Source organism: Pygocentrus nattereri, chromosome 2, assembly GCF_015220715.1.
Source record: "Pygocentrus nattereri isolate fPygNat1 chromosome 2, fPygNat1.pri, whole genome shotgun sequence".
Classification (NCBI taxonomy): Eukaryota; Metazoa; Chordata; class Actinopteri; order Characiformes; family Serrasalmidae; genus Pygocentrus; species Pygocentrus nattereri.
In genome coordinates this window covers 21,213,668-21,240,638 of record NC_051212.1, presented here as the reverse complement: position 1 = coordinate 21,240,638, position 26,971 = coordinate 21,213,668, and the positions used below count along the sequence as shown (strand labels likewise).

Sequence of the window (26,971 nt, the reverse complement as noted above, 5' to 3'; positions counted from 1 at the left end):
CGCCCTCTGGTGTTTGGCAGTCCTGTTTTGATATAACAGGGGAAATAGGAAGTGGCCAGGAATTCTCCTCTCTACAAGTTCTCTGTGTGATCCCCGTTGACTGTATACAGTAATACCGCATATCAGTCACTAGGGGGCGCCGCTGCAGCGTGCTGTGGCGCTGTGACCACCATCTAGTTTTCACTTTTGAAACCATCGAAATAAGTTCGTAACAAGTTACAAACGGAAAAAATACTGTTAAAAGTTATAGTCACGTTCTTTGGTAGTAAAAATGCAGACTGTAAGAGCAGATTTGCGAACCATCCGACACAATATCACTGCCGAACTCCCAGTTCTCAGTTCAGCTGATGAAATTATTTGCCCCGATAAATAAAAAGCACAAAAAAGCACGATTTCAGGTTTTTCAACCATGTAATCATTCAAATGAACACGTGCACTACATTCTAAACTGTTTCTTATGTTTTATATAGTATAACAGATTCAGCCTTTGTCAAAAGTTTAGCCCAGCTTTGCGTTTAGTGTAAATCAGAAACAATACTCGGTTCTGGTGGTTGTTATGGAGGTTTTTTGGGTCAAAGACTGCCATTTAACGCCCAGAGAGTTCAGCTGATGCTCTGAGTAAGGAGGGAGGCTGTTTGTACAGGGGGGAGGGAGAAACTTTTTTCTTTGCCTCTTCCTCGCTTTCCGCACTGTTAGAAAGAATAGCACGAAACGATCAACCACGTCTGCAGCTCTTCACACAGCAAACAGAGAGCAGAGCCGACAAGATGAGACACGAAGCGCTGTAGAGCGGCTCATCATCATGCTCACGGACAGCTCTGCCTTTCTCTGACAGCTTTTTCCTCCAAGCTGTTTTTGCCCAGACCTGTAGCCTGAGTAGGTTTTCATATGTGGTGATTATTATTTAAGTTTCATTTACACTTTTGGGCCAGTTTCACGATTTACCACACCTAATTTAACTGCCTTGGGCATTTTTCGGGCTTTTGTTGGAGAGAAAAGGACACGTTTCAGGATTTCCCCCCCGCTTTGGAACCATTTGACTCTGGAAAAGCAGAGGCAGAAACATCAGGCAGAAGAAGGCGGAGGGAAAAGTTGTTTTTTGTGTGTTTCTTGTGTGTGTTTTTGGAGGCTTGCAGGAATGTTAAGGCCGGTGCTGCTGTTGCTGCTGACCACCATCCTCCTGACTGAGAGGGGAAACGGCGAGAAAGAAGTCAGACCAGAGGTTAGTGCTCTGCTATCCGTTTGGACGCAATTAAAACTAAGAAAGAGCCAGAACTCATCAGGAGCTCTGAGAAGGTGTGATCTTCAGCCCTTTGCAGAGGCCAGATGTCCTCATAGCTGGTGCAAGCAAGGGGAAAACAGTTACACAAACAAAAACCTTTACTTGAAGTAGTAAAAGATTTCCTTTTGATTAGGCTAAGGTTGGGTTAAAGGGGAATCCCACCGAATTTTCAAAATGTCTGCATAAGTACATGGTTAAGACGTAAACAAAGTCATTCGGAGTATTTTGATTGTGAAATGCCCTGATCTAGAGAAACTTAGCAAATTAGAATTGTTCACAGTAATGGTGATGGGAACCAGACGTCTGAAAAGTTGAATTTGTCCATAAAAAGCTTCGTTTACAGAAATTTTCTACACTAAATGGTTATGAATGTGCTGCCTGATACCTGAGTTTAAGAGAGATTTGAAATAAACCTTCGGTCCTGGTTTCCTATTATCAAAAATACAGATGAAAACCCACTCACATCAGACCACTCTGAATGACTCTGATTACATCTTAACAATTGAATTATGCAGAAATGTTCAAAAAGTGCGGGAATTTCTCTTTAATTGTTGCACAGCAGTATTTAATTACAACAAGATGGAAGACAATGGGTACACCCTTCCAAAATAACAAAGGAAATAGTGTGTGTCTGTGCCGCATAGGCCTGAGTAGACTCACATGACGAAACCTTATAAGGTTTATTTAATTTTTATGAAGTTTGTTTATGTGCTTTATAGAGATGGCATGATATATTTTTTGTCTATTCCAATCACGATACTGATACCGATATTTTAGCCATAAGTATCGGTCAGTACCCATATTGATATTGGACTGATATCTTTTCTTTAAAACTATTATGAATTTTGAATTGAAGCACTTCACTTTAAATGACCACCTGAAAGAAGTCAATCATACTCAAAACAAACTTCCCAAACTCTCTACTACCCCACACGAGGAAATACACAGATAAATGCATCACATGGGAGTGAATGCTATTTCAGAATAAGGTTGTTACAGAATTAAATCAGATTCTTTATTTTTTCTCTCTTTGATATCTGACCAGGGTTTTGGCTCCATATCAATTCCCAATGATACCAATATGCCATCTCTAGTGCTTATAAATGTACTTATAAAAGCCCCTCCATATACTATATGAACTACACGTGGAATCTGTGAGTAATAAACGCTGTTTTGCTTCTGGTTCCAATGTTTTTTGCTAAATTGTGAAATACAGGAAAAGCATTAGTGTGAGTAAGTGGCAATGTACATCTGGCCTCTTACTCAGCCAGCTGCAGTCATTTATACGACTGCATGTGTGTGTGTGTGTGTGTGTGTGTGTGTGTATTTGTTCGATACGTTTTTTAGGACCAGAGGACAGAAAAAATGTCCTTACAAAATGTGTGTAAATTTCCAAAAACACAAAATGTGTCCAAAATGTGCATTATTCAGTGTGTCTAGTGGTAGTAAATGCTTAAAATGTAAGATGTTAAAACACAGTTATTGCCAAAACAAGCAAACATAAAGTAAGCAATTGTGTTTATGTAATATATTTAATTTATGCGCAACCACATTTTTTTCAGTGAATTGAGGAACTTTTTTGACCCTTAATTATGAGTATGCCTTGTGTTTTAAAAAGGTAAAAAGTAAAAATATTTGTTTCTTTGATTATGGTTCAGGTTAGGATTAGGTTCACAGACACAGTTTTGCTTAGGATTGTGCCATCACGAAGATTAAGGTTATGCATTGGGTCAGAATCAATTTTAGTGCTTAGTCTAGGCTTAGAATTGCAGAGTAAAGATTTCATATAAACAACAATTATAAAAATATGTATCTGCATTATGCATGTATGTCCGCATAACTCAAAATATATATTTTATATTCTACATTTTAAATAGTACATAAGTGGTTAGTATAACTCCTCTAGTAATGTTACCACATGCAAATGTGCCCCCTTCAGCTGTGACGAGGTGAGGTTTTTTACCCTTTGTACAACGGGTTCATAAGACCATTTTCCCAGACAGGGATCAAGCCTAGAGCTGAACTAAATTACACGGACTAAGGGGATTCACCTCTGATCCATTTTTAGCCTAGAACCAGTCAGTGCCTGGGAAATCAGCCCTGACAGTAATAAAACGTCTCAAGCTGACATCATCTCCGTGTGTTACACGCAACCTGTGATCAAGCTGCTAATGTCTGCTCCAGAGATGACTGTCTGGTAGAGACACACAGCAGTTAGAAGAATGAACAGATAGAATAATGCTGTACATTCAGTTAAGTTTTGGAGCGTTTTATTCAGATGCAAGCCACAGCTGTAATCCAGGTAATAGATCAGACAGAGTGCATGAAGAGGCCGACTATGAGCTTCCCTCTGTCTCGCTCCTCCTCTTTCCAGCCTTCTCATTTTTAAACCACTGCTGAGGCAGCCAAGGCTAAGGGTGGAAAATTCAGCCCTGGCACAGACCAGGCCCTTCCAGGTTTTTTTTGCAGACGATAACAGTCTCTCCAAATGGAGTCATGCTGGAGTCATGTGATCTGAGTGAAAGGTCACACCCAGGGTCAAATCCCAGGTGCAAAATCACATGCTCTCTTTCTCCTGGCTCTAAATGTATTCAGGACAAAAAGAGCATGCGTTACTATCAGCTAGGGCTGGGATTGCTTATGTTTTCAATACTGACAATGTAATGAGAATTTTGGCTTTCATACAGGCTCTGTAACAGAATATGTATGAACAAAAACAGCCTGTTTAATGCTAAGGGATAAAGAAAGGTTGAAAAATGGTTGTGTAAAAATGGACTGTCTTAGTACATGAACCCACACATGTGTTAAAAGTAGACTCCAGAGGAAAAAGAAAAATGTAGGCTTTTAAGCGATTATGTGCTGACACCAATGCGTCTTTTCTTTGTCACTGTAGTGTATGTTTGTGCATGTCATTAACTTCCTAGCTCGGGATGATGTCATCTTAATCATTTTCAACAGAAATGTCTAGAGTTCTCATTTAAAACTTCCCGAGCAATCCCAAGATACAATAGGATACACTGTACAAAGTCTAGTTATGGCTTAAAAAGTTAGTGTTCAGGTTGCCTTAAAATTTAAAGTTAATTGAACTTCAATTAGTAAGTTAGCAGTATAAGAATCTTTGTTTATGTTGTTTATGCTGTTTATAAGTTCAGATAACTCAAAAGCTTTAATACAAGCTGAACGGCAACTTTTTAACGTTAAAACTGTAGGCCTACTGCTGTTGTTACAGGTGCTGTTGTTGAGATTTTTATAAGGGAAAAACCATAGACCTTATGGAAAACAGCTGGACGATTCTCTTTTTCTCCTTCTCGTTCTCCCCCACAGCCTGAAGCCCGCAGAAAGATGATGTATTTATCCCAAGTAGAATTACAGATGTTGTAACTGTACTAGATTCCTCACTCAGTCTGCTCTGAGTCTTTGTGTGCAGTGAAGAGGCTGCATTGGTCTGCAAATGTGTAGTGCAATATCTAAACACTGGCATATGTTGGCGATATTATCATAATATCAGTAATTAGACATTTTTGTCTGGTTTGCAGACTTGGATCTGGTACTCTTGAAAGGTTCACTGCCACTGCTGCTAGAGAAAACATTTTGTGCTGTGGTCTAAAGCTGCTAGTTTAGGCTAGTTAGTTTTTTGCAAGAGAGTAGTTTATTTGTTTATTTATTTATTTGCCTTCAGTAATGCAGATAAACTATGCTACATGAAGATGCAACAAACATCATTTTTGTAATACATCTGGCCAATGATAATTTGCTATTCTGTCCCTAATTAGGCTTTTAAAACAAACTCAGTAAGAAAGATGTCCAGTTACTTCATTGTCTTCAAGTCGTTATACCCAAGTGTTGTTGTACACGTTGTACACCATATTCTACTTTTTCATGATCGTGCATGAGATCAGTTTAAAAACTCATGGCTTGGTTTGGGTCTGGTTGTCAGGTGTGGGTGAATGTAAATAGGTCAGTGGTGTGGGCCACTGCGCGCCCAGGCTGTGTGAGACCGAGACTCGGCCGCTGATGACCACAATTCTGTGTTTTTTCCATTGGCACAAACCTGAAGGGAACAACTGAGTCAGTTTGTCTCCCTCCAGTTCAAATTCAGCACCCCCCCTCCCTTTTTTCTCTGTTTCTTTCTATCCTTTATCTCCTGTCTTCCATCTTTTTTAGCCTTTGTTCTTCTTATCTGCAAGAAGTTTTGCCTTCATTTTTCTATCACTTCCCTCTCTTCCTTTATCTATACAAAATGCTAAACTTTCTAAAGAAAGAAAATCAGATCAACTTTGAAAAACCACAATGACCATTTTAGGCTGGAAATTCTTACTGCAGTCATTTCTGCTTCCAGTCCAACGTCACATTGTTATGGTGAAGACTGAGTTGCTTAGTTGGCCCATGTCTGTGTCATGTGGTCAGACGGGACAATTCCAAGATGTTGCAACAGTGCAAAACATCCAGTGTCCTTCTGAAAAACAGTTGCTTAGTCCTTGTAAAATACTGATTCATAATAGGATGCCACAAATCTCAGAATGGCAGAAAGCAGAAGGAGACCTTGAGGTCACCTTCAGATTTTTGTAGGAAAGCAGAAGTTTGCTTCGCTGGCACATCTGTAGTTGAGGTCATAGCATATGGTTGTGCTTAGAGCGATGTTTACAGTATTTTTGCTTCTCACTCTTAAAAAATGGTTCTTCAGCAGTCCTTTAGTAAAGGCAATGGTTGTATATAGAACCATGGACACTCAGGTAACTATCTGCATGCTTAAATGTTTTTGCATGGTGAAAAGGGTCTTCAGATTGATGGAGAATGTGTTGTATATGGTTCTGTACAGAAGCTTTTTGAAAGGTTCTATATTGCGCCAAACAGGGTTCTGCTATTATTATGATATAACTTTGTCACAATATCAAAGCTTCTGTGTAGAATCATATACAACACATTCTCCATCAGTCTGAAGAACCTTTTCACCATACAAAGAACCAATTTCGCATGCACATGGTTGCTTGAGTATTGATAGAGTGTCTGTCTGAGAGTCTAGAGCATTTTGCCGCATAACATAACATAACATAACATAACATAACATAACATAACATAACATAACATAACATAACCACCTACTTTGATAGAAAAGGGCAGTTTCACTGCCATACACTAACTATAGACTGTTGTTTTTAAGGGGCGTATAGGGTGGACGATTTTCAGAACAGGTCTACCACCAGAATGGACACATGTGCAACAAACTGGCATACGTGTTTTGCTTTGAAAGGCTCAGTCACGATGTGCAGGGCAGGTTACCACTTGCAAAAGTTTGTGTCCAATCTGACAAACTGATAAAACTCACTGCATGAATGTAAATATGGACATGCAAGTATTGGAATGCAGCTGACAAAATCCCAGTAATTGTGACCAGTCTAGCACTAAATAAATGTCAAACATTCCAGGTACATGTGGATGAAACATCTGAGGCTCTGTTTCTGATTAGCTGCAAAAACATAGTCCAGCTCATTAGCAACGCGTTTTAAAATGGAAACTCAGTAATATGTAGCTGTTTTCATTTGGTTGAATGTCTTTTTGCACACATTCTGTGAATTCTGTCCAACCTCACAACTGTTGCTACTCTATTAAAAAATCACTGTAAAATTACAGTAAATTACTGGATACAGTTTGCATTATTTTCACAGTAATTCACTGTATGATAATAATAGTAAATAACAGTAAAATAGCAACTGTATACTGTGACTCACAGTCACCTACACATTTACACTTATTAAAATATGGTAGTCTCCTGTATTTTAACATAACAACTGTAAACATAGTACAACAAAGTAGCCAGCAATTTTATTGTAAATTTATGCAATAAAATTTTAGATTATATATTTTTATTTTACCTGACCAATAAAAGTGTTCATTTTTTTGGAAATTTTAAATAAAAGATTACCTCAAATAAATTAATATAAAAAACTTATTAATTACATTTTGCACTGTATATATGCACAGAATATCTCAAGTAAGCATAAACATTTTACATATATATATATATATATATATATATATATATATATATATATATATAGTTTTATAATCTGCCAATTTCAGTAAACAAGACAATTTTTCACAGTAATCTGCTATGTGGTTAAAACAGAAAATATGTTTAAATTAGTTGATTTGACAATAAAATGATAAGTAGGATTTTTTGTGTGTGAAATTAGTGTTAACTATTGTGAATTCCAGGTCATAATTAATCCCGTACATGGCAAGGACTCACCAGCATTTCTAAAGTTTTACCACACACTTCAATAACCTAAGAATACCTCAGCGAGTTAGCATTGCAATCCAAGTAGTTAATGAATAATAGGCCTATAGTATACACCAAGCCTGGGATTATAAAGGGTTAACAGAGTACGAAACAACACACTTGTGGGTGGAGTTCGGGTAGATCAGTTGGAATAAAGTGTATAAATGAAGGAAAGCAAGAAAGGAAGAACTCGCAAAATTGGTCAACATTTTGACCTCTTTTCCCAATTACCAGCGATGCCTGTGGGCTCTCCTTTCAGCCTTCTATTTCCTGTTATATACATAAGCTTTTGTTCTGTATTGTCATTGTAACTGTACAAAAGCAACCGATGGCTAACATCTCCATTGCTGTGAGGAAATCCAGCCTTTCTCAGACTGCTAGTTCAAGCTCAGTTACCACATCTATTGAATAGTTTTCATGAAGTCATTTCAAAATAAAAGACAAAACCCTGATCTTTGAGCAGAGCTCTTGGCTTGATCTGAGTTCAGAACCTAAAAGCAAATCCATAAATAAAGCCTAGACCGACTGAAACTTAATAAGGCTACCTGTCTGTATGGGGCAGTCACTGACACACTGACCACACAGTGATTTGCACTTCACCAGTCAGCGGGGCTGGCGAGGGCTTCTAAATAGAAGCTTTGACTTTCACCACTGGGAGTTTCTTGGGCCTGGTGCAAGCTGGGATTGCTGGCAAGAGTAAGAGGAGACCTGAGGCTTCAGTGAGCCAGAAGAGAGCAAGATAGAGGGATATAGGCAATGAAAGAGTAGAAATAGTTGATGCGAAGAGAGGAGAAAAAAGAGGACGATTTCAAGAATGAAGCAGTATATGTAAGTAAAAGAGTAGAGAGAGAAGGAGAATTTAAAGAATGCAAAAGAGAATAAGAAAGGAAAAAGAGAAGAACAAAGAAAAAGAAGGAGGAAGAGAGTGAAAGAAAGATGAAAAAGGCTGAGGGGGAAATGTATTCATCCCTCTGAACTGAGTGTTTTCCCAGCATAGGGAGAGCAACCACAGAGCAGCCACGACACACTGAGCGCAGTCAGAGAGAGAGAGGGGAGGGAGGGATGGAGTGAGAGAGTGAAAGAAAAACGAAATTAACACTGTAGCATAGTACAGCGCTCTGTATTCACTTACGCAACGCTGTCCATAAAGCACTTTCCCATCAGACAGGTTAGAATATCACAGCATCAGCAGCATAATGTGTGCATTGATATGTTATAACTATATCAATGTAAAAGTCCACCAGAATAGCAGTTTCTTAATCAGGGATTTTGGTGTAGCACAGTAATCGCTACTGTAGTGTAATCGCAGTAACAGTAGTGCTCCTTACGCCAGCACATATACTAAAATTAGATCAATACAGAAAAGATTAGCATGGGAAAGGATGACACGCAAATCCGTGAAGCGCTCCATATTTTTTGAGGTCAGTCGTGGGCTGGAGGTTAGGGAACTGGCCCTGTGACCAGCCTTGTGACCAGAAGGTCGCCGGTTCGATCCCCAGAGCCGACAGCACATGACTGAGGTGTCCTTGAGCAAGACACCTAACCCCCAACTGCTCCCCGGGCGCTGTGGATAGGGCTGCCCACCGCTCCGGGCAAGTGTGCTCACTGCCCCCTAGTGTGTGTATTCACTAGTGTGTATGTGGTGTTTCACTTCATGAATGGGTTAAATGCAGAGATGGAATTTCCCCATTTGTGAGATTAAAAAAGTATCACTTATTAAAATGCAATAGTAATGCTGTAATGCTGCAGACTTTAGCCAGAACTAATTTGCTGCTAATAAATTAATAGTGCTGGTTCTAAAATATGGTTGGCTAAGCCACATTCAAAGCCACTGTAAGCGCATTGGTATACACGCATATGACTTCACACATCAGTTGATTCTGTATTAATGCACCAAGTTATTAAAACCATTATGCTGTTCATGGGAGAAACAAATTCAGTCAATCGGCCAAGACGTGTTTGGTGTCTGAAGTTGTTTTTTCACCAGAGCTACACTAACCTCCATTAGTTTTGAGCTCCATTAGCATTGTAGCTCCAGTGCAAAACTAAAGAAGTCTTGGATGATTGGCTACATTGTAGACTGGCTACAGTTTTGTCTGCCTCTTTTGAGTAGATTAATTACTTGCATTTTTTTCCCGCTGTCTGTTTTTTTTTGTTTTATTTAAACTGAGTCTTTTTTATCTCTCTACTCATTCTTGCTGTCTTATTATATCTTTCATCTTTCAGTAACATTGAACATATTTTGTTCAAGGCAAAATGGACTAGAGTTTCATCTTTGTAGGTGAGCATGCAAGTCAAAATTTGTAAAAGGGCTTTTATTATGCTATTTTTATTTATTTATTTATATATCAAGAAAGTTGCAGTTCTGCTGTCTGTTTTACTTTACCGTATTGCTCGCTAGCAGCTCAATACCGAGTCACAAGATTTCACACACAGACAGCCAACAGTAGTTGGCTAGTTAATCTGACAGTATCCAAGTTGATTTCCATTCCAGTAGTGGTCGACAGAGAGAGGTTAAAAATGACAATGCTTGGAATAATTGTTTACAACTGCAATAAAATGTCTGTAACACATCGCCTCTTGTGGCTTATTGCTTTAACATCACTCATAAAATGGCCAGTAACTGAGCACAGTTGTCACATATGAGCCAGTTTATAACGTTACTGAAACTGCTTATGTAAACTGTTTTGAGTGTTGATTACTTTAGTAGCTTTGGGCTGACGTTTTGTATACTCAAAGTTTGAGCCAAATTAAACGGTGAATTATGTGTTTGAGCCAGTTAACATTGAGCTCATGGTTGTCTTAAACTCTTAGACGTCTCGACTGGTAATGTTTGTCTTTAGGCCCACCGCTCCCTTATGCAGTATATTCCATAAATATCCTTCCTTCTTGCAAAGACGTCCTTTTCACAAAGCAGTTCAAGCCTAGGGCCAAAATACAAACCAGTTTCATTGACACACTGATGTTATCTGTGTGTGTCCCCAGTGAACCCTCACAAGCTTTCATCCCCCTGTGGAAACAGGGTGGGGATAGAAAGAAAAAGCTACAAAAGGGAGAGAGTGGGAGAGAAAGGGAGAGGGAGAAAGAGGCAAAGAGAGAGAGAGAGAGAGAGAGAGAGAGAGAGCAGTTGTGAGGATTGAGGTCTGAAGTATTACTGAAGAATTCTTTGTAATATCTCTGACTGTGTTTGTGGTCAGAATGGAGACAGAGGCTGTCTGAACCATAAACCGGAGTGTCCACATATGCAGTCTAACTCACTCACACACATCCGTTTGAATCCTAATGGAAATTATGCTGCAGAGTGTTGCGTTTCAGCAGACTCTCATTAGGGTCATTTGCTAAGAACTGAGAAGGGGTCTTTTCTTGACCACGTTTTGACACAGAAGGTGATACACAGACTAAGATTAAGGGGAGGAAGAGGGGGTCATGTGCATTCCAGTTTTTAGAGAGGAGTGAATGCCCACCCATACCAAAAAATAAATACTGCATCCTTGTGACTGACGTTTTTTAACAGTCTGTTGTGATTGCTCTTGGGTGTTACATTTGGCAGAAATATTATGATAATAATAATACTACTACTACAAATAATAATAATAATAATACATTTCATGTCCAGTAGCTCAGCAGCCACCATTAATGATAGCTAATGATATACATGATGTAGTGATCTATGCTGTTCACTGGAGTGCAGTCAGCGAGATTATAATGCGCTCAAAATCATTCTGGAATTCCATTTTATGATTCAGACACTAGGAAAAATGGCCCAGCCTACAGTGACCACCCTTTGTTTTTCATTTCCAGTCAAAATTAATTTATTTTTTCATTTCTTCTAGAATTTTCTGCTTGTCTTGATCCATGTAATCCTGAACAAATTCAGTGATGTTGAGGTCTGGACTCTGGGGTGGTCAGTATATTGTTATGAGAACACATTCTCTGTATATCTCTCCTTTTTCTCAGTGAGTTTCTTGACAGAAGCTGAGTTGTCTTCTCACAGTGGAAAGATGGTCAGAAACTCCTGTGGATTTTTTCAGATCTGAAGAAAGAGTGGTGCTGGGTTTTCTCCTCTACTCACTCTCAAAGATTAAGCCTTTAAGCACTGCTTACCTGATGGTGGCAGATTTGGTGGTCTACCATTTTCTCTGTGTCGTTTAATCATTTTTTGAACTGCAGTTTTGGAAACTCCTGTTTTTTTCACTTTCTTTCCTTTGACTTTCCTTTCAGTATGCAAGTGGGTGATTTTGTATCACATTACTTCAAAAAATCCTCCTAAAATGAATAACTTGTACTTCATAGCCATTTTGACTAGAAATTAAATAAATAAAAAAGTGCTCTTTGACTTTTGCACAGTACTGTAGATAATACTGCCCTAAATGCCAAATCCAGTCTGCTCGCAGTCTGGGTCTCTGATGTTTTAACCACATGTAAGGTCCAGTGATAGCACACTGTGTATTTAGGGTGTAGTGTTTCTTAGCAGGACTGCTGATATTAAAAAGAGCTCCTTTTTGTTGACGTTTCTTCATTTTTGGAGAAACATTTGCTAAATTTGTTTTAGTTTGGTGAATAGAGCACAATGCTGAGAGGAACCATAATCAGGGGTTGAGATACAGTAGCTAGATTACAGGACTTCTTTAGTTTTGAAAAAACAGAAGTGTGTGTGTGTGTGTGTGTGTGTGTGTGTGTGTGTGTGTGTGTGTGTGTGTGTGTGTGTGTGTGTGTGTGCGTGTGTATGTGTGTGTGTGTGTGTGTGTGTCCAGTGGGCCATTAGCGTGAGTGTGTATTTGAGTTAAGAGCTTTATTTAGCTTTTTCTCAGTGACGTCTTCAAGTCAGGTCTCATTCACACAAAAAAAGGAAGTTTATCAGGATGGGGTACTTTGAAGCTTCAAGCTGTAGACTGACCGAAAGTACAAGACGAGCCAGAAGCTGTAATTACATTTTATGTGTTTTATTCTATGTGCTTTATTACTCTTTTCACTTTTTCGCTCTCTCTGTCTATATGTCTGTCTGTCTGTTCTTCTCTCTCTCACGCCCTTTCATCTCTCTCCATCTGTCCGTCTTTCTCTCTCAAGCCATTTTTGTCTCTTCCCATCTGTCCTTTATCTCTCTTTGTTTCTTCTATCTTTCTTTCTTTCTTTCTCTGTCTTATTTCTCACTATTTTCTTTCACTATTCACTATTTCTTTCCTTTTCACTATTCACTATTTTCAGCTTTCTTTCTTTCTTTTTTCTTTCTTTCCCTCTTTATTTCACTTTCTCTCTCTCATTTTCTTTCTTTCTTTCTTTCTTTGTCTCTCTCTCTCTGAATGTGTATTTTTATAAGGCTGTACTTGGTCACACCGGCAGGTTCAGGTACAAAGTCAGCTTGGCATCACTCTAGGCAGACTTAACCACCTACACAGCTTCAAGCTCAGTGAAGCCCACACACAAACGCCGGACAGACGGACACACACAGGCACACAGGTTCATTTAGGGTCATAAGAAGACACACATCCTCTTATTCAAACTCTTACACAGTTTTTCATGGACAGACTTGTGTATAAACAGGCATTCATTGGCCTGACATACAGTGCTGTGTAAAAGTCTAAGGCATCTGAGGAAATTATATCACCACTGCCACCTGGTTTCTCTGTCTTTTTCTCCTGATGTGAAACTTCCAGTTACCCATAATCAGACCAATAACAATGGCCGAGAATTACTTGAAAAAAACGTGTTAATTTCCATCACAAGAACATTTTTCTTTCTCTGTGAAGTTACTATTTTTGGAGATATGAGGTGACATTTTGTACAGCTGTTTATCGAGGCAGTGTGTACACATTCAAAAAACACCAACATTAAAATGAATACAAGTAAACAGTACATTGCATGGATGAGTGCTTGAGTTTAACTATTTTCAAATCTCTGCTGGATTAAGTGTAGTAGTAACAGTTTCTATCCGGCATCTGCATCAGCTAATCGTTCCATTAAATTAAATCACGTACTGCTGATGGGATTTAATAAACTATAGAGTGTGAAATCAGAAGCCAAATCGGTGTTCTTCAAACCAACATCTCAATAACTTTTTTCAAAACAGAAAAATCTTGCTACATCTTACTGTATTTATGTTTACAGGCAAAAACACACAGGCAAAATAAATGTTTTACACCATTTTCTTATCTGCCTACGACTTTTACACAGTCTTGTATTTTGGCAGTTCTGAGTAGCATATTTATTTCAGACATTGTACCAGCTTGAGGTGTTGATAAATCAGATGAGTGGGAGGAAGAAAGCCATATAAGGAAAACTGCAACATGTGAACTAATTATATTTGATGACTGTCATTATATGAGGTCACATCTAGATCTCTTCCTCTTTCTTGTCTGTCTGTCTCTCTCTTGTCTCTCTTTCTTCCTCTCTTAGGTATGGCTACAGCAGTATGGTTATCTTCCTCCTGGTGATGTTCGAGCACAGGCCATCCGCTCCCCAAAGTCCATCTCCTCTGCCATCTCAGCCATGCAAAAGTTCTATGGCCTCACCGTTACAGGAACTATGGACCCAGTCACAATCGAGTGAGTCTCAAGCCAGCCAATCACAGCACAGGATACTGGTGCAATCAATGGGGAAATGAACACCATTTCCACTAAGCAATATACTTCACTTTATTTGTTTAGCTAACAGAGACAGTGCAGACTAAACAACAACATCATTGTTTTATGATGTAAATAAGCCAGATGTGGCCACCTGCTGTTCCTCAGCAGGCTGATGCTTAAACTCATGAAAAACACTTCCACACACAGACAAAAAAAAACACCTCAAGGCACAATTAAAAGGACATACCTCACAGTTTAGTGCTAATTTGTGTCAGTAAAGAGAAATGTGGTAAAATGTTGCACTGGTACTTTAGATATATATATCTTGTTATACATCAAATGTTATACATGTTTAATGTATATCAATATATAAATATTGGTATGTATCTTATTATACAGTATGTATCCATATGGACACTTTTCATTTATATCCAGTAAAACAGCCAGTGCAAGTTTTTCATTGTCAGGAAAAAAGCAGAAAGCACACACTCAACAAGCACCTTAGGAACACCTCCTTGTATCCACACTTCTTGTCTGTTTTATCACCTCCACTTACCATAGTGCTTACTATTGAGGTTCTCTTTCTAGTTCCACATTTACAGACTGTAATCCATCTATTTCTCTGCATACATTGTTAGCTTGTTTTACCCTGTTCTTCAGTGGTCAGGACCTCCCCAGGACCACCACAGAGCAGGTATTTTGGTAGTGAATCAGTCTGAGCACTGCAGTAACAGTGATGTGGTGGTGATGTGTTAGTGTGTGTTGTGCTGATATGAGTGGATCAGACACAGCAGTGCACTATTTTTAGACTGACAGCGATACTGAGGTGCTTAAAAAACTCTAGCATCTCTGCTGTGTGTGAACCACTCATACTACACTAACACACCACCATCACGTCAGTGTTTCTGCAATGCTGAGAATGATCCACCACCCAAATAATACCTGCTCAGTGGTGGTTCTGTGAGCGTCCTGACCACTGAAGAACAGGGTGAAAGGGGGCTAACCAAGTATGCAGAGAAACTGCTACAGCCTATAATTGTTGCGAAGTGCACCTATATAGTAAGTGGAGCTAATAAAATTGACAATAAGTGAAGATACAAGAAGTTGTTTCTAATAAAGTGCTAGGAGAGAGTGTATTCAATAGAAAATTACACTGAAGCCTCAACAACTAAATGTAATATTACTTTTCAGTATTTAGTTTGTCCATTATTTGCCTTCTATAGTTTTCAAGATATTTGTTTACAGTTTTTCAATGAAATCTTCAGAGATATTCTTCTACACCTAAGAAGCTCAGTCTGTTTCCATTTTCTGCTTCCTACTATCCAAGTAATCCCAAACACATTCAGTAGTGTTGAAGTAAAACATCAAACCCTAAATCTTCAAAAAAAATATGTGTCCAGGCCACTAATTGATAAAAATGAATAGGATGTATAAATATGTCTCTGTTGCCAGGGCAATGCAGCGGCCACGCTGTGGAGTTCCAGACAAGTTTGGTTCAGAGCTGAAGAGCAACCTGAGGAGGAAACGCTACGTCATACAGGGACTAAAATGGGAAAAGAGAGAAATCACTTTCAGGTGGGACCTTTAGCAAAGAACATTCAGACAACATTCATGTAACTTGTCCAAGTAGTGGTAGGTCTGTTCACTAGAAAACATACACAATATACAGTGTTCAGACACCACCCATTGTACTGTTGTTGGGGTGGATTTACAACAAAGTACAAAATGACATTAATTTTAAGTAGATTTGTTTGATTGATGGATTGAAGTCCATAAAAAAACCTCATGCTTAAAAAAAGATCATGAAAGGACACACTATTGAAAGTGTACGCCATTTAAATGCCTGTGCTTGTACAGTTTAGATTAAATAGCTAAATTTCTTTTATATTGATAGACAAGTAAATAAGGTTTATTTACTTGAGCTACTCAAAGTGCTGTAGAATATGTAAATTAAAAAATACAGAATTGCATTTCATTATAAAACATGAAAAGAACAAATAAACAAAACAGATACATGAACAAACAAAACAATATGAATTTGTACTGATGCTCTGGTGTCCCTCTAATTCTCAGTATCCAGAACTACACTCCTAAAGTGGGGGAGTATGCCACTCATGAGGCCATCCGGAAGGCCTTTAAAGTATGGGAGTCGGTCACGCCCCTGAAGTTCCGGGAAATTCCATACAATCAGATCAGAGACAGGCCTGAGAAGTTTGCTGACATCATGCTCTTCTTTGCTGAGGGTTTCCATGGCGATAGTACGCCATTTGATGGGGAGGGTGGCTTCCTTGCCCACGCGTACTTCCCTGGTCAGGGGATTGGAGGGGACACGCACTTCGATGCAGCAGAGCCGTGGACGACTGGCAGCGTCGACCAAGGAGGTAAAACACGAGCTTTGCTCCAATACAAAGGTACAACTTAAAGCTGAGGTTATATTACATGAGTTCTACCTCCATTATTGCCACAGTTAACGATCAGGCTGGGCTGACTGGTCACCAGACTTCAAATAATGGGATGCCTGGAAGTAATATTTTGACCAGAAAATGAAGAATTTTGTGACAATGTAAAATCAGAGAAAATATAAAACATGTTTGATGATAATGTAGCAGCAGTCATCATCTAGAGTGTGCAGGTATAGAAGGTTCATCTACGTCTATCACAGTTATACTACCTGATTGCAATTATATGTGAAGAGCACAGTTATATAAGATGACTGGAGCCATTTTCCAAAGTTTATAATCATATGGTTATGCCATAACAAACAGAATGTATCATGGGTGAGTTTCATCTGTTGGGTTAAAGCAAATGCATGTAAAGGAGGTTCAAGCTGCATCGACAGCTGGGAAGCAAATAGGTAACCAGACAATTTGACCACTATGGCCTTGCACTTGAAAGCTGCACTATGTAAGACCTCTCTGGTGGGAATGTGTGCAGATGAACATTTTTATTCTGTCAACAGCTTATAAAATGTCTTGGTCTTCATCACTTTTTCTCTCTCCTCTATCTTTCCCCTCTCAGGTAATGATGTGTTTCTGGTTGCTGTGCATGAGCTGGGTCATGCTCTGGGTCTGGAGCACTCGGGTGACCCCTCTGCCATCATGGCTCCATTCTACCAGTGGATGGAGACCGAGAACTTTGTGCTGCCTGATGACGACAGGCGTGGAATTCAGCAGATTTATGGTTGGTATGCTTTTCGTCTGGTCTTCCAATGTTGCTTTTATAGCTGTGCTCAGTAAGAGTAAATACAGATGTATTCTTTCTGCTTTTAGGCCAACTCATTTGTTGATAATGAAACCTCAACTTTTTATACATTGATACTTAGGCTGAGTTGGCATGGACTTTTTGGAATGTTGTTTTAGAAACAAAAGGTGCTACAACCACATAAAAAATGTCATTTAGTAACTCTTGTTTGATGTGTCTGCTGAATTTATAAGGAAAGTTGAATGTTGACTGCAAACTCACAAATTTGATTACATAATATTTCACATATGTTTTATAAGTTCCATTTAAGCAGCAAGATGAAACGCAGGACATTTCTATAAATAAAATTAATAGTTTCTCAACAGTTTAACCAAAACACTGTATACACATTTAATAAACCCTAATATAATAATGGCTTATCCTCCTGTAGGTGCAGGATCAGAAGAGCCCCACAAGCCACCTGCACCACACCCCACACGCAGACCAGACAGGCCCACTTTTGGACCTGATATCTGTGAAGGCCACTTTGACACCATTGCCATCCTGCGTGGAGAGATGTTTGTCTTTAAGGTACATAAAGACTCGGTGCATAATCTAAAATATTTCCATTCGGACATACCCAGAAAAGTGTGCCAATACTATCAGTTGCTGCTCATCTTTGCTATTGTGTCAGCCAGTGTCACTTTCATAATAAAGCAGGCCTAAAATAGCTAGCTGTGTCTGATCTACTACCCACATTTCTGGGTATTTCCAAATAAAAGTTTTTTTTTAACCCTTAAATAGCCAAGATGAGACAACAGTTTCAGACTTCTATAACTCACACACTTCTGTAATGTAAAAATAATTTGGCTAACATAGTTTCCATGTCATTTCTGAGTAATAAGCCTTGGGCTATAATAAGCCTGTGAATTTAGTGGGGTTTAATACTTTCATATTTACTCAAATATACTTGTATACTCGTGAGAACAGAAGTCTACCTTTTACTCAGCTGCAATTAGCCATTCACATCAAGATTCTAATTATGTTATTCTTTTAGACCAAAAGTGTCATAAAAAGAAATAGAATAAAAACAGAAATCAGTGATTTGAAAGTCCACTTTACCCTGTTTTATATTAAAACAGTACAAAGACAAGATATTTCATATTCTGCCTCCTTATTTTTGTACATAAATGCACATTCTGGGGCAATTTAAGACTAGGGAAGTTGGGAAATGTTCAAAAATGTCTTAAACAGGTGATGCAATATGTTTGGGTTTGAAAGGAGCATCTTTGCCAACACTGTAAAGCATAGTAACCTTGTTGCCTTACATTTCTGAGTTCATTGAACTTTAAATAAGGAACAGAGTATTTCATCCTCTACAGTGCACAATATCATTAGCAAACATACATGTACCTAGACAACATTCACTGCCTTCTGTTCTAAATAGCATTTCACAGGCTTTTCCAGCTTTTTGGGACTGACTGTTGCACTAAGAACATCCACTGCAGCTATGAAGTGAATAGAACTCAGTGCATGAAGATCTTCTGGTAGTTCTTTACTTCAGTTCCTACTCCTGGCACCAGCATAGATGCTGTGCTGAATGCAAAACATTTGCAATTCTAATGTTCTAAGTATTTACCCAAGTCATACTCTACTATCGACACTAGCACCAGTGATTCACTTTGTGTTTGTATAGCCACATGCAATATGTTCTAAAATAATTTACCAGCCCCTCTCTCTCTTCTTTAGGAGAAGTGGTTCTGGCGAATGCGTAATGGAAAGCCTCAGCAGGGTTACCCCATGCCCATCGGACACTTCTGGAAGGGTCTGCCTCCCTCCATCAATGCTGCCTATGAGCGTGCTGATGGCAAATTTGTGTTCTTTAAAGGTAAAAGCTTCAGTGTTATTACTCCTTTATTAATTTCCATAGTTCATGATTGTGTTGATGTGTAGAGTTGCCAGGTTTTTAGGTACATCACAAATTTTCTCACCTACCATATACCATATTATGAAGTCATGTAAAAATTTGGGTCAGACTTGTTTGGCTTGTTGGTGAAGCTAAGTACATATCCTTTACAGAGAACACACTGCACATTTTAATGCACAATTACTGTTTATTGGCTGAATTTTACATACTGATAAAGAACATTTAAAAATTGCCTAAATCATGAAATGAAAAAAAAATCGCCTGTGCAAACGTAATGGCACATTTTATATTTTGTTATATTTTCCAACTCGGACAATAAATAGAAATTGTGCACTAGCATTTTGCAGAAACAAAAGCTACATTTACATTTGTTCCCTGTAGAGATTATGTTAATTGCATTTCTCTCAGAAAATCAACAAAACATATTATTTGCACCAGGGTGTTTAAACTTTTGCAGTTACTGACTGTAGCTCAACTCAAACTGTGCACAGTCACCCTCAGTCGATTCATCAGTGGAATCCAACATAGGACTACCACTGACAAATATTACTGGGTGCTGGACCACTCTCAACACAGCTTTGACTCTGACAAGTAGCAACATTTGAGGTTTTACAAACCTGAGTGTCACTGCAGGGCTAAGAGTGGTCCACTAACCAAAACTATTCAGCCAACAGTGCTCTTGTAGTCCAGAGACTGACTGCTATGAAGAGATAGATGATAGCTAAGTTGTGCATGGAAAAAGACAAGTCTCTAACTGTACATCTATAACATACAGTACTGTGAGAAAGTCTTAGGCACCCAAGACACATTTTCAAAATCTATTTATTTGTGTAATATGTGCTTATTTCTAATTCTACAAAATTTCTAGAATATTAATTAATAGTGATTTTATATATTAGGGCTGTCGAGGTTAACGCGATAATAACGCATTAACGCGATCTCAATTTAACGCGATTTAGAAAAAGTGCCGTTAACGCAAATTCTGTTTGGCCCTGCGACTCATCCGTAGTTCATGTTGAGACTTGACCTTGCGCGGCGTCTCTCATTAACAGTAAAGGAGTGAGTGTCTGTATTTACATGCAAAGATTTTTGCCAATCCGATTGAAAACAATCGGATTACAGACTCAGACTGAGGTGTTTACTCTCACTCTGCTCAACAATCTGACGAAAATCTTCGTTTACATGCCCGCTACACGTAATCCGATACAAAATGACGCGCATGCGTGGAGCAGCGCTTAGAACGTTACCATGACAGCGAACATCACGTGAGGTCCAGTCGGCGCGCTTGTGTTTTAATTGCTTTAAACTGGCGTCTGTAAAACTCAGAAAAACGTCCTTCACGTGTCCTTATTAAGGAAGACGTCGTGCTCCGCCATGTTGAACGGTATAAACATGCGCAGAACGTTCTTACACGGTCCGATTGAGTGTAATCGGATTTGGGCGTTTACACGGATATTATTCTTCTATTAAACGGATTATTTAGAGGTTTACCCACCTCGTTCAATCGGATAGAAATTGTATTCTGATTGGCCTCATAAGTTTATTCCGATTGAGGTGTTTACATGGACATATTCTATTCCGATTGAGCTATTATTCGGATTATTAATGGATATTAGGATGCATGTAAACGCGGCTAGTGAGTAGCCACATTTACATGCTGTTTACAGTGCTGTAGTAGACACTATATGTCTTTAATGAAGTCCAACTTTGTGTAATTTATTTTTGTTTGCGCAGTACTGTGAAGTCCTATAGGCTGTGACTGAATACTATTATTATTATTAATTATTATTATTAAGTCCCAAAACGGGACCCATCCGTGCAGTGAAACACCACATACACTCTAGCTCACACACACTAGGGGGCAGTGAGCACACTTGCCCAGAGCAGTGGGCAGCCCAATCCGCAGCGCCCGGGGAGCAACTGGGGGTTAGGTGTCTTGCTCATGGACACCTCATGTGCTGTCAGCTCTGGGGGTCGAACCGGCAACCTTTTGGTCACGATGCTGGTTCCCTAACCTCCAGCCCACGACTGCCCCACGACTGAATACAACTTTAGCACAATTTAAGTTTTATTTTAGTTTTTATTTTCTTTTGTTATACATGTCTAAACTGAGACACAGTAGTATGTGACTAACAGTCACATACTACTGTATGATTGTATGAGACTACAGTTATGTGAATAACTGTATAAAAGTCTGAGATTAACCGTGATTAAATTTTTAAATCGTTTGATAGCCCTAATATAAATATATATATATATATATATATATATATATATATATATATATATATATATATATATACACATACACGTGTGTGTGTGTGTGTATACATAATAAATAGTGATGTTTAGCCATTTTCAAACCGCTCCTTGAGGAAGCCCAGTATTATATATAGTTAAAGAGCAACTTTAGTTGGTTTGGTTTGACCAATCAGTGCTTCATTAAATTGTGCTCATGATGTAATTGATGATATTAACGAGTCTCTGTGGTGGCTGTGAAGGTGTCAAGGAAAAATATGGATCGAAGAAATTCTTGTTACTTGTTTTTTTTTTTTTTTATTCTTGTTTATTGTTTTTATGTTATTTGAATTATGAATATGACTTTATTCTAATGTATATTAATGATAAACTTACTGCCAAGGTAAATTGTTTAAAAATTTGCTTAGATGCGTAAAACTTTCGCACAGTGCTATATACTAACAAGTTAGGTGTTTCTAATAAAGTGTACACCTGTTCTCTCTCTATTTCTCTCTCTCTCTCACACACACACACACACTTTCTGTAGGTGATAAGTACTGGGTGTTCAGCGAGGCCATAATGGATCAAGGATATCCTAAAACTTTTAAGGAGCTGGGCACAGGCCTTCCTAAAGACAGGCTGGACGCTGCCCTCTACTATACTCCCACAGGAAATACTTACTTTTTCAGAGGCAACAAGTGAGTGATCTCTTCTTCCTACACACTGAGGAAGTGGCATTGTGTTTGGCGACAAAGGAAGCCACAAAGCACTAATTCTAGCATGATTATGACCGGGTTGTCTATGAGGTTTTGTGTCACTTGTGTCACGCATGATGTTACTTCCTCTTCCACTTTTGTCTGATTTGGTTATCCCCTGTGTTCTTTCTCCAAAAACCCTCCTGTATTTTATTTCTTTTCTCTGGTTCTGCTTGCAGATATTACCGCTTCAATGAGAACACGCGCTCTGTGGACTCAGATTACCCCAAACCCATCAGTATGTGGCAAGGAGTGCCTGAGAACGTGAAAGGAGCCATTATGAGTGATGATGGAGGTAAAAGAGAAGGAACACTGGGGGTGATACCTCCACATTTTAGCCTTTGAGGGATATAGGAAGGATATGAGTAGGGGTTGTGGCATTTTGGTTTAGGTAGGAGGTTCTGAATCAGCAGAGTACTTCCTGTCTATGTGTCTGTGTGTGAGTGTAGTCATTAGGTGCTTGACATGTTGCGGAAAGACATGTTGATGTTGTGGCAACATTTGTTTTTTTGTACAAAGCAGTATCTCTTATTGGAAAAAGTAAATTCATAAAAGTTAGAGATGGAACAACACAACTTTTTCTTTTCTCCGATATCAATACTGATGTTGAAACCCTGAGTGTTGGCCAATACTTACCCAATATATATATTTTTTCTATAATTTAAAATGAGCTACCTTTAATCAATACAAGCATCTAAACTATGGTATAATGTTACTTAAACTACTTAACCCTTTAAAGCCAACATCCAATGGCTATTTCTGCACTGTAATCTGCTCTTCCCAATCCGTTTATATAGTGATAAAAACAAGGTAGCACACAACATACTGATTCTATATGCTGATAAGTTTCACTTTAGTTTAACGCCTGTGGCAGCAGCTTTAATTAAATTTAATGAGTCATCGCCAAATTCTCAGACTGGCTCTCCAGCAAACCACTCAGTATGACATGGTTAGACTTCTACTAGCAGCAAGAAGAAATACAAAGCTAACAGCATCACATCACACACTGAATGTGTGTTATTTCAGGATAGATCCCATCTAGCTTTTCCTGCAGATACTGGCCAGACACAGATACCTGGTATCAAATCAGTACCATCTCTACTAAAGAATAAAAAGTAAAACTAAAAGATTTGCTTATATTGGGGTTAAGGGTAGGGTTGGGTCTGGTAACTCAAACACATTTAGCTACAGTAATACAGAAGTCAATGGAAAATGTTCTGTTGATAAAGGTTGCGGATTTTGGAAAATTCATTTGACTGATACCTGCTGTCTTTAGTTATTAGTCATTAACCGACAAGCCTAAAATCAAGGATGCGCCCATCAAAACGTTAATTTAAACAGTCAAAAGCAAATGCTCACAGTCAAACTGCATTTTATTGATTTAAAATGTCTCTGCAAATTTTAGAGCACAATTTCTATTTATTCGCAAATTTTAACATATTGTAAAAAAAAAAAAAAAAAGCTTGTGAAATGTGTAATAACTTTTGCTCCAGCCACATTTTATGTTTTATTTATTCACTTTTCTTATTGCCCTATTAGCTGCAGAACAGTTGCCCATTGGTTCCTCATGCATACAATTTATAAACATTCCTCAGTTTGAATGATAAAGGCACAAATTCAAAGTTCTGTTTATTGCACATGAAATGAAATGAACATTTTTAATGGATAGCATTGGTCAAACACTTGTTTATTTGTCGGTTAACGGTTAATTGGTTTAATCATTTGCATCCTTACTGTTGATAATTACTCACGTGTTGTATGTACTGACAGTGTCTAATCTACAGTGTATCTTCCCCTTGTTCCTTCCACTTTATAGCCTACACCTACTTCTACAAAGCCAACAAATACTGGAAGTTCAACAACCAGCAGACGAAGGTGGAGGCAGGCTACCCCAAATCCGTCCTGACTGCCTGGATGGGCTGTGAAGGGGAGGAGCCTAAAAAGAGGACCGGGACGGACGAGGAAGTGATCATCATTGAGATGGATGAGACATCAGGGGGCTTTGCAGGAGGGGCAGCAGCCATAGTAATCCCCCTCTTCTTGTTGGCTTGTGTGCTCATCACTCTGGGAGCGCTGCTGTTCTTCCGTCGCTACGGCACCCCACGACGCCTTCTGTACTGCCAGCGCTCCCTACTGGACAAAGTTTAGAGACGGAAGGATGAGAAGAGGAAAAATAAAAACTGCAATAAATTGTATTTTGGCAAAGGAAAGCATCTTAAATTTAGTCAATATATGTGATATATCTCATTAAGAGGTTGTTGTCAGACTAATAAAAGATTATTTGATTCATTTTTAGATGTTTTAAGTCATTTTACTTGAAAAGTTGAAGAAATTCTTATTCCAGGACGTAATGCTGTCTGTGGAATAAGATATTACTTATAATAAGAGAAATCTGCAGACGCAGGTTGAATAATCTTATAATATTCTTATAACAATCTCATAATGAGAAACATTACATATATTGACTACATTTCAGAAGCTTTCACCTGCCTATGTATCATTTTTTGCAGTGAAGGACTGTAAGAGGACTGAAGGTGGGTGGAGAGTAAAGGCGATAGATGGAGACGATGAGGACTTGAGTTTGAGATTGTTTACAGAACCACAGAGATGAAAAAAGGAAAGAGGGAAGGATTTAATAAAGCAGTTGAAAAAGGGAATGATGCATATTGTCTTAGTAGTTACTTGTACAGCTCTGCCAATATGAATACAGCCAAGAAGGAGAGAGAGACCCAGAGGAGAAGAGGGAGCATCCCATTGCCTTACTTTTATTCCCTCTTTTACATTGAATGAAAATAAAGCACTTTTTTATTTGATCATCTCTCCCTCTTCCTCTCTCATGGTCTCTCTCTCCCAGATCAAACGACTCCAGCCAAAGCGCTGTATGATTGACGTTTTCTTTGTTTCGCTTCTCCTAAATATTCATCTCGTCTTTGGTTTTACCTCTTAAATTCAGATATGCTCCACAGTTTCCCCCTTAATAAATATACCCTTCTTGCACCAGTGCCTTTCACCCCTAGGCTGACATGAGTGCTTACATTTGGGGACTACAATTTGTCATCGGAGGCCAAAATTTGTCATATTGTCCAGCACCCCTGTTTTCTATAGATGTCCATGCATGTGGAGTATAAATGTTGACCCCCATAAATATATAGAGTTTATTTAGTGTCAAAAGTTATTGTATGTGAATTGTATGCATTGCTGAAATTTTCATTTTATAAACTGCAAATTCACAAAACAATTTTGTAAATATGTCAAGTGGGTTGCACTGTCACCTCACAGCAAGAAGGGCCTGGGTTTGATTCCCTGGCCAGGTTACCAAGGTCCTCTCTTGTCTAGTTTGCATGTTCTCCCCATGTCTGAGTGGGTTTCCTCCCACAGTCCAAAGACAAGCAGTCAGGCGAATTGGAGATGCCAAATTGCCCCTGGATATGAACGTGTGTTTGTGTGTGAATGTATGTGTCTGTCTGTTTGCCCTGTGATGAACTGGCGACCTGTCCAGGGTGTTTCCTGCCTTAGATAATGTGTGTGTGTAACTTCACTGTAACAAAAACTGCATATATACGCTTATCATGTGACATTTACAAATCCTTATCAGCATGTTCAGTTTGTATTTTCTGACTCAATTCAAGGATTTATAGATTACCACTTTAAGTGCATTGTTTTGGGTTTGTAACTGCAACTTGTAGAACTTTGGTCCAGCCCACTGAAGCCATATGCTAACAACTTGAGATGTTTCTGTTCTCAAGTATCCTATCTCAAAATCCTCAAGTAATCGTGTGCTGGTGATTCATAAAAGTATGTTCTTTGAAAAAGTTGTCAAAAAGCGTTCTTCATGTTGATGCCATAGAAGAACCACTTTTTGTTCTCTGACCATATAGTTGAGTTCATATATAATTCTTTTTGACAGAAATTAAACTCCATATTAAATTGTGTCTTAGTAAAAAACACATATCTCAAAAGTAGGAGCTGCTGTATGCGATAGATCAAAGGCGAAAGGTCAGTGGTCAGGGAGTGAAGCTCAGCTCTGGAGGGGAGGCTCATTTACATTTACTCCAACAGAGCCTAGCTGGCTTGCAGGTACAACTCCAGATATTAATGTTATAAAGTGTTTGTTACCATGTATTATTGTTATTAATGTTATTAATGATTAATATTGTTGTTATTATAACTATGGTTATTGTTATTATTGTTTTCCACATGTAGTCTTGTGCATTTTTAAGTGTTCTCATTTCAAGTCCTGCTGGACAGAGGCAGAATATGACTGGTATTAAAATGACTTCCAGTTTTTTTATTGTTGTTGTTTTATTTTTGGGTTTTTTTGGGTTGTTTATGTTTAAAAGGAAAATTTCAGGTGATTCCAGATGGTCTCACAAAGAATTGGTGTGAATTACTCAAAAACACATAAAAAATGTAGGAATTATTATGAAGAGGATCATAAAAATAGATCAATCTCATTGAGCTTGTTGTATTCGGATGATTCTTTGTGGGAATCCTTGATCTTTTGGGTGGAGTGAACAGTTTTTGAATGGAATAAACCTGATTCTGGAAAAATAAAATGGTGCTATGGATTTTCTTGAATGCACACACATCCACATGGAAATGTAATCAATAATAGTTTTTAACAATGATAATAATAATGATATTTATAATGAAAATGATATATTGTAAATGTAAGGGAATGTGATTTATTGCTTGTTTTGTATTTTGGGAATGAACAATGAAATAAAAGTATTTTGTGGAATGTTA

General features: G+C 38.5%; 1 protein-coding gene and 1 pseudogene across 1 annotated transcript; both read left to right on the top strand.

Annotated features, from left to right (window-relative positions):
• Nucleotides 1-678: 678 nt before the first annotated feature.
• On the top strand, nucleotides 679-26,971 carry mmp14a (matrix metallopeptidase 14a (membrane-inserted)). Its single transcript, XM_017718742.1, has 10 exons — nucleotides 679-1,222; nucleotides 13,956-14,104; nucleotides 15,578-15,700; nucleotides 16,199-16,506; nucleotides 17,144-17,305; nucleotides 17,757-17,896; nucleotides 19,055-19,193; nucleotides 22,018-22,168; nucleotides 22,405-22,520; nucleotides 24,042-26,971. The coding sequence occupies exons 1-10, from the start codon at nucleotides 1,139-1,141 to the stop codon at nucleotides 24,371-24,373; spliced, it is 1,704 nt and encodes a 567-aa protein (XP_017574231.1). The 5' UTR covers nucleotides 679-1,138; the 3' UTR covers nucleotides 24,374-26,971.
• Nucleotides 8,880-8,979, top strand: LOC119262732 (annotated as a pseudogene).